At 46.1% G+C, this 8,472-nt stretch overlaps 1 protein-coding gene across 1 annotated transcript; it reads left to right on the top strand.

The window, feature by feature from the left end:
- The first annotated feature begins 93 nt into the window (after positions 1 to 93).
- Positions 94 to 7,918, top strand: GPR83 (G protein-coupled receptor 83). Its single transcript, XM_056328155.1, has 4 exons — positions 94 to 1,823; positions 2,579 to 2,704; positions 3,699 to 3,832; positions 4,642 to 7,918. Exons 1-4 carry the CDS (start codon positions 1,437 to 1,439, stop codon positions 5,264 to 5,266), a joined length of 1,272 nt encoding a protein of 423 aa, XP_056184130.1. The 5' UTR covers positions 94 to 1,436; the 3' UTR covers positions 5,267 to 7,918.
- The last annotated feature ends 554 nt before the right edge of the window (positions 7,919 to 8,472 follow it).

Raw genomic sequence — 8,472 nt, 5'->3', positions numbered from 1 at the left:
TTTGCTGTCGGTGGGTGCTGGGGATGGTGGAGTAAGGGTGAAGTCAGCAGGAGCGTGTACCAAGCTGACAAATCCACTGCAGCCTGTTCTCTAGTAACAACCACAAGGTGACCTGTTTAGACAGTTCATACTGGGGTATGTTTAAATACAAACTAAACCAGAAGGGGTGATGTGAGGCAGAGAAGCGCACACAGACAGCATGGGAGAGGTGACAAGAAATAGATGCCAGCAGCATTTTGCAGAGGAGCGCTGTGGGCTGGCTACACCACCTGTCCTGCTACATTCCAACTCCTGAGCAGTGGTGAGGGGAAAGCAGCCCGAGTGGTTCACTGGGGGGAGTCACAACCGTCTTCTGGAAGTGTTATTTTCACCAGTAAGTGACCAGCTTATAAGCTCTTCAGATAATAGCCTTTTAATTGTACATAAGAGTCTTTAACCATCAAAACCCGCTCTGCCGCCCAAGCAAATCTCCCCAGCAGAGGGGCAGCACCTTACATGTACACTTGTGGAGGAGGGGCACGTCTTTCTGTGCTGTGTATGTTTTGTGGCTCTGTCTCCTGATACTCATTTTAGCTTTCCTACTGTTTTTTGGGCGAAGGCACAGGGAACCCATGCTGCTGTCTCGTCAATGCTTGGGTCCAGCGCATGCTGCCTGTTGCTTTGGATAGTGGACTCACTGGGGTGGGACATCCCTTCCTGTCCTCTGTCCTGTATAGTCACCTCTTTGTAACCACCTCTGTATTGCTACAAAAGCTAGAAAGCACAGTTTTGCATCGAACTTTTATTCCCTCAGCCAAGAGGAAATCCCTGCCAAGGGAAAGCCGAAGTATTTCTCTGAGGGGAAAAAAGGTCTTTGGAAAAATACTGTTAAGTACAGTAAGCTGGCTTGTTATTCACAGTTCATCTTTTACGCCCTAATGTCATGCTGTGAAATAGGCTGAAGCTTGCCTGCCAGATATTTAAAGCAGCTTAAAATTTGAATGGTGTCCTGGAAAAGAGCAGAGCTGCCACACATGCTGCTGGTTTATAAACGGCACAGAATTTGCTTAAGCTGGGCTGCTTGTAGCGAAAAAGGATGCTGATGACTGGAGAGATTGATTTGCCTTTCTCACAGATGTGCTTGTCTTGGAGTAGTGCCTGGGGGAGCGTGACTGTGTGGAAAAGCAGCACGTCAGAGCAGAAATAATGTCATGCAGCCCAATGACTGCAGAAGATCCCAGCCCGGAGCTCGCCTCGGGGTATAAAGCCGGCAGACAGAGCAAAAGTAGCAGCGAGCTGCGCAGGAGAGAAGCACAGGCTGTGGAGGACAGGAGCATCCACCCGCTCCTGCTGCTTGCATGCTGTGCTTGCAGCCCCTGGGCTGAGCGAGACGGCGTGAGCGCTGCTCTTGCCGATGAGTTATTTCCAAACTGGAGGAGCAGAGCGGTGCTTCGGAGATGTTGTCCTGTTTTGTGTGGCTCTTCCTCCCTGACGTGGTTAACGCCTTTGCAATGCTGGGAAAGCTGCCCCTCAACGGGAGCCTGGAGAAGACTTTTGTAATCCCGAACATCTCAGGTTTCTTTCCCTGGGATAATGACAGCCTGGCTGACTGGCAGAGCTTTGTGGGCAGGAGCCGGTACGGAGCGGAGTCCCAGAGCGTCACAGTGAAAGTCCTGCTCATCGCGGCGTACTCCTTCATCATTGTCTTCTCCCTCTTCGGCAATGTCCTGGTCTGTCACGTTGTCATCAAGACCAAACGCATGCACTCTGCCACTAGCTTGTTTATTGTGAACCTGGCTGTAGCCGATATCATGATCACGCTCCTCAACACGCCTTTTACGCTGGTAAGACTGGGGCACAGGTGCTGTAAAGGCATCAGTTACTTCAGTGACCTTTTCTTTTTTACGCCACTATAGGCAGTGCATGGATGTTCTGCAGATACCTGTCCAGTCCAAATCACAGAGATCTGAGTTATGGGAAACTCAATGTGTCTTTTTCTTCTCTAATCCCTGTCATCTAGTTGAAGATTTGAAATTATCCATTTGTTAAAAGTGGTCCTTTCAAGATAGTACTTGAATAATAATCACCTCACAGTGATTACTTAGTGCTTTGTAGTATCTGGTCTGTTTTTTTCCCTCCCCTCTCTGAGGTATTTCTAAGGTAGTACTATGAGCCTCTCGACAAAAAAATTAATGCTCACCATCGTTTGACAAGCTGTGTTGAAAAGCTGTAGTTTCCTTTAAAGTGAGATAAGATGTATAGGTCAGCCCTATCCTGTAAGGAGGTCTTAAAAGGGAAACGCAAATGATTTGACTCAATAGTTAGGCTGCAGAAGGACACGCTGTGGATGAAACAGAACAGAGCTTTGGTACCGTGCTGCGGAACTGTCCTGGAGGGCATTGCTGGGCCACTCAGCAGCACTAATGTACCTCTTCAGGGTTCAGAAGCCAGAAAAAGAAACAATTATACAAAATACCTGCTATTTTAAACATACCTTTTACATAGCACAAGGAATTATGTGCTAGAGGTGTCTCAGATATCTATAAGCATGTGGAGATGGTGCGTGGGGTGCACAAAACTAATGGTGTTCTGGTTTTAGGCTCGTTTTGTGAACAGTACCTGGATCTTTGGGAAGGGGATGTGCCATGTCAGTAGGTTTGCACAGTACTGCTCCCTCCACGTCTCTGCCTTGACCCTCACAGCCATTGCCCTGGACAGGCACCAGGTGAGAGCTCTCTGAAGGACAGATGGAAAGCTTGGGAGGGTGTAATTAAAATGGGAAAGGATGATCCTGTGTCCTTTCCTTCTCAGCTCCCGGTTTAACGTATCCCGGTTTATGATGCCTTGCATCAAAGTGGGAGATGGGAGATGTCCATTGCCTTGTGACTGCTTCCAGCTGGAGAACAGGAGCTTTTCTGCGGTAGATAGTCCAGGAGCTCTCAAACAAGGAGAAAGTTCAAGATCCTGACTGGAATTCACGCGGGCAGCTCTCCTCTGGGGTGATTTGCCCAGCACCATGGATGTCGGGACATCCCGGTTAGCTTCTGCAGCTCTGTCTCCCTTTGCTCTGGGACGTCTCACCCCTTGTTACCCCAGACACTGCAGAGCTGGCTGTAGCACACTGGTGTTGGTCATTAGCAGAGCTGTGGCTTGCTGTTTGAGTAATGGACTCAAAACTGCGGACAGTCAGGCACTATCAGTTTGGAGTCATCCAACAACCACACAAAACAGTTGACATTTTCTGCTAGAAAGCTTCTCATTTCCAGAAAATACACTGGCTGTCAGAAGCATCCCCAGGGAGATCTGGACAAATCACAAACCTGTGTTTCTTTGGGTCACCAATACTGAAGAGTCTGAGACTATTTTCTCCTCTCTTTTTTTTTTTTTTCTCCCCCCCTCCCCACCATTCTTCTGCTATTAAGTAAATTGAACCTGGAAATTAACATGTGTGAAAGACCCCCCAGTACCCAGTTTTCCCCACCTAGACACAAATACTGAAATGTGAGGGTAGGGCTGTCATCTTTACCTGTTTCCATGGAGCAAAAATTCAGGCTTTCATGTACAGTTTACAGTCAATGGGAGCTGGGTGAAGACTGTGCTGCTTGCATGCTAAATTTCCACATTAAGTAATAGATTTAAGGCTGAAAGACCACATGAAAAAATGATATAATTATTTCCTGAAATATCAATAAGCCTGAATATTCGTTTATTTTGCACAGGTTATAATGCACCCTCTGAAACCTCGCATATCTACTGCAAAAGGTGTTATCTACATCTCAGTAATCTGGATCATGGCAACTTGTTTTTCCCTACCACATGCTATCTACCAGAAACTCTTTACCTTTGAATACAGGTAAGTTTGTGCCTTGATTTCCTCCACAGCCTCCCTGGAGGCCAAACTCTCAGTGGTTATACTTTGGCATCTTCTATTGAAAGCCCTGAGCTTATGTTGAGGTCAGCCAAATATGGATCTAGTCTATAAGTTTCATCAGATTCCTTTTGCAATGGCTGATATCCTGTCCTTGTTTCTACTTATAATTATTTTATCTTTATTCTGTCACACTAATCCCATGAAATAGGCTAAGGAGTTGGAGGGTCTGGCCTGGCCCCTCTAGACACTGGTGTTTTACACGATGTACCAATTTGACCTGTTTGGGCAGACCAGGAATGGGGAAAAAACCTAAAACCTAACAGGTTTTAATCTACTCTTTAGCCCTGGGAAAGTGAAAAAACCTGCCTCAGCTGCTTGTCCCATAATTGTTCCATAAAATGCTGTTATGAGCCTTGATATTTGGAAAGTGCTTTAATGAGGGAAGGATCTTTAATGTGTGCAGATACTGCGTTTGTGTTTGCCAAAGCACAGACAATAAAAACCTGCTTCTGTGCAGCTGGAAATTTTGTAACTGATGAAATTCATAAAATTATCATAAGGTCATGAATGCCTATGAGAAATTATCACCATATTGCTCATAGGCTGCTCACAGGCTGAAGTCCTTGGACAGCAGACTTCTGCTTGACTGTGACACGTGCTTAAACGAGGTGTCTGCCTCCAGGCTTCATGGCTGGAGCCCTCATGCATCTGCCTCCTCGTTCCTGATGTATTTCTCCCGCAGTGGCCAGCCCCATGCTCTCTCACCTCCTGTCTGGTATCTTCACTTGCAGCGAGGAGGTTACCCGGTGCCTGTGCCTGCCGGATTTCCCCGAGCCTGCTGACCTCTTTTGGAAGTACCTCGACTTAACAACCTTCATTTTGCTCTATGTCCTGCCCCTTCTGATCATTTCTGCTGCCTACATGACGGTGGCCAAGAAACTCTGGCTGCGCAATGTCATCGGGGATGTCACCACTGAGCAGTACTTCGCCCTTCGCAAAAAGAATAAGAAGACCATAAAGATGCTGATGCTTGTTGTCATCCTCTTCGCAGTCTGCTGGTTCCCCTTGAATTGCTACGTTGTCCTTCTCTCCAGCCAGACCATCCACACCAATAATGCCCTGTACTTCGCCTTCCACTGGTTCGCAATGAGCAGCACCTGCTACAACCCCTTCATCTACTGCTGGCTCAATGACAGCTTCCGATCAGAACTGAAGGCTTTGCTCAACATGTGCAGAAAACCTCCCAGGCCCACAGAACAGCGGCTTCCCTCCACAGTCCTGTCCTACCAACTGGCTTGGCCAGAAAACACCGACTTCAGGAGGTTACAGGCCCCCCATGTCCTTCCACCAGCCTCCAACATCCAGTCAGGAAAGACAGACATCTCTGTGGTTAAGCCGATAGTAGCTGCAAGCTGAACAGTGGCCCTGTAAAATCTGTGCAACCACATGGGATAAAACCAAGCAGGAGGTTCTGCAGGAGGTAGTATGGAAGAGCGGCATGTTTGATGCAGGCTGATGATAGTGGCATGAAGTCCCTAAAGGGGAGAAAGCAAACTCCTCCCGGGAGGGAGGGAACTCTCTTTGTCAACTTGACTTTGGGCCAGCTTGCAGGGTGGGACTCTTTGCATGTATGTCGCTGTTATCTGCATGACTAAGCCTTTTCACCGCTGGGGCTGTGTGTGTGTTTTGCTGGTACTTAAAACACTAAAGCAAGAATCTAATCACATCAGGCCTCCCTTCCCCTTTTCCAAGTCTTTTTGTAGCAACACGGCAATGATCGAGATGTAGACCTTTAGGCTGCTGGCTTAGATCCAGTGCAACTGGTTAGGAAGCATCCTTTCTGAACTGGCGTCTGAAAAGTCCAGATCTGTTCAGAATGAATGAACCGATGTGTTTCACAGATCCTGGGGTTTTGTGGAAACAGCCTCAGAGAAGTGGGAGGTAAGATGGACGTTGATAAATAGAAGAGTCCCTTACATTGCAGGCACTTTTTCTAGGTAGGGTAGAAGAAAAATGGATGCCTCTTCTTTGTGTAAGGAGATGGTGAACACCAACCTGTCCGCTTGGCATCTGCTGCCCGTGCTAAATCACACAGATTTTTTCTTTCCTAAGATAAAGTAATGAATATTCAGACAGGTTTTCTTCAAATAGAGAAATAAACCCCTAAGAGCTACTTTGGAGAATGTCGGACATACCACCCATAGTTGGAGAATGGGTAAATACACACGAGACTGAGTTTGGGCTAGGACCTTTCGATCAGAGCATCTTTGCATTATTGTCAAGTGGCAGCTAAAGGATCCCACACTCTAACATTTTAATTTGCCTTTGAACGTTGCTCTCTTATCCCATAAAGTGCCTGGGAACTTCTCAGATCAGGTGTTCGGGACATTTCATCCCAACTAAGATGCTAGCTCTCTACAATCAGTACATAAATGAATTGCTTTGAGAGAACAGATGATATCTCTGATAGCAAGTAATACAAACGGAACATTTCTCTGCAAGGTAGCCTCTAGTGATAGCACAATTCTGGTACATTTAAAGACAAGCGTGCCATCTCCTTCTCAGGGTGGGCAAGAAAATTCATGTGGCTGCAACTGTCTGGAGTAGTTTGCAGAACTTAATGTTCTTAGCAGAAGAAAAGCTGATTTTGAATAACAAAAAATAGGGGCATTCCAAAAGCTGTACCTTGTAATGCACAGGAAAGCAGTAATTCTCAATTAGCTTGAATGTCACACAAGGGTGCCCCATTCCACATTCAACTTGCAGCAGCCAGCAGTGAAGAGAGAAAGCTCTTCTTTTTATAAATGGCTATAAATGGCAGAGAAAAAAAAAAATAAAAAGAAACCCTGTTTTTCCCGATGTCCTGTAATACACTTACATTTCTGAAATCATTTTAAGCCTTGTGCAGCTTTTTCACACCGAGTATTTAAAGAGACTGAAATGCCTGCCACTCCTTGCAGCTAGGCTGTCACAAGGTGTTACCAGTCTCTCACTTTGAATCCAGCGCTGTTTTACGCCCCTTTATCAAGGCCCCATGGATCAGAGTATTCTGTATCACTGATATGCAGAATCAAACCTTTCCTGCTGCCTGTTCAGCCCCGTAAACCAGCTCCCTTTTCCTCCCTTAACATTTGCAATGTCAGCCCTGAAGTGGTCAGGCAGTCAGACTAGATGATCATCGCAGGTCCCTTCCAACTGAAATTCTACTATTTACCAGAAAATAAGCCTTTGGGAATGCTAAGTACCTACGAATCTATGAATTTCAAAGAGGAAAGTGGTGAAGGGGTATTTTTAAAACCATAGTAACCTGGACATACTCTGAACTGCTCTAAATCAGACCCATTTCCCATTTTGGTTGCACAAGACCTAACCTATGTGTTCACTATAAGAAGAATTCAATTAACATGCCATGAGAGAAGCAAGGACCTCGACCCGTTTCTGCGCCACAAGAGAGAGAGGTCTGGTAGTGTTGGGAAACCCTCTTCAGGAGAGTTTGGGAAGTTAGCCCACCGCCTCCAAAGTCCACTCATTGGACATTATCTTTTCATTTTTCCCTTTGCCTCTTCCTTTCTTGTAATCACAAACTCCAATTTAATTTTGGGGTCCCTCATAACCCCTTGTAGTCATCTTATTTCTTTTTGACTATTAAAACATTTCTCCCAGATACTAAAGTATTTTCCAAGAGAGGGAAAGTGTATGTGTGCACATATGGGCAAGGGATAAAGCAACAAATTAGATACTACATTCGGTTCCCTCAGTCAAAATAAAAATGGTCTGTTTATGTGCAGTTTCTAGCAGCAAATGTTCACTCATTGGTAGCAAAGAGGAGAGAGAAGAGCGCTGAGGAGGAAGCTGAGAGGGGAGGGAGCGTGTGGTGGCAGCAGGGGGAAGAAGGGACTGAGAGGCAGGACACAAGGGCAGGGGTTGGTGTGAGGAACGGCGATACAGGGAGCCAACGCTCTCTTCTTCCCACCTTAATTTTGTCCCAAGTTTTGTAAATGCCGAACAAAACTATTCTGAAGGCTACGTCTTTGTAGTTTTGTATTCATTAATAAAAATCTTTCTTTACTTGGGTTTCTGGAATGGCTTTTCTTAGCTAGAAGCTAGCAATGAACGGAAGAGCATCCCTGTCTGGGGCAAAAGGAGAGTGAAAGCAGATCAAGAGACCCTTCCCAAAAGCATCGTTTCTTCACCCAGGGAAGCAAATGGTCAAGGCTACAGTTGAGTTTACCTATGGAATCACCTGGCTCAGGAATGGAAAATGTCTTCTTGTGTGTTTGGGTTTTTTTAGAGAGTCTGCCCCTAGGGAAATGCGATGTTTCAAATCTTCATATAGTATCCAACATTTTGCAGGATTTTTTTCTCTGCTTGGTCACAAATGACTGGAGAGAAAAAGTTTGCCTGGAAATCTGCTTCTGAAGGTTAGATTGTGCTGGTAGCTTGACCTTCTGCTTTGATCCTTCACAGCATCTCCACATGCCTCTCATGGCTTCTGCCAGACCAACACTATGGTGGCTCTGTCCTGCCGGCATCCCCTGCCAGCTGCAGGGAGCCGAGTGAGCACGGGGCTGGGGGACTAAACTCAGAAAACTAAAGCAAGGCGTTTTCAAAGTGTGATCCTG

Source organism: Falco biarmicus, chromosome 2, assembly GCF_023638135.1.
Source record: "Falco biarmicus isolate bFalBia1 chromosome 2, bFalBia1.pri, whole genome shotgun sequence".
In the NCBI taxonomy this organism is placed as follows: Eukaryota; Metazoa; Chordata; class Aves; order Falconiformes; family Falconidae; genus Falco; species Falco biarmicus.
The sequence above is the reverse complement of the archived record's forward strand: the minus strand, read 5'-3'. Positions and strand labels throughout refer to the sequence as shown.

Excerpts from the sequence above, each read along its gene's own strand:
- GPR83 (XM_056328155.1), top strand. The coding sequence starts at position 1,437 with ATGTTGTCCTGTTTTGTGTGGCTCTTCCTCCCTGACGTGGTTAACGCC. Across the intron at positions 1,824-2,578 it reads TCAACACGCCTTTTACGCTG|GCTCGTTTTGTGAACAGTAC; the intron begins GTAAGACTGGGG and ends TTCTGGTTTTAG. Across the intron at positions 2,705-3,698 it reads TTGCCCTGGACAGGCACCAG|GTTATAATGCACCCTCTGAA; the intron begins GTGAGAGCTCTC and ends TATTTTGCACAG.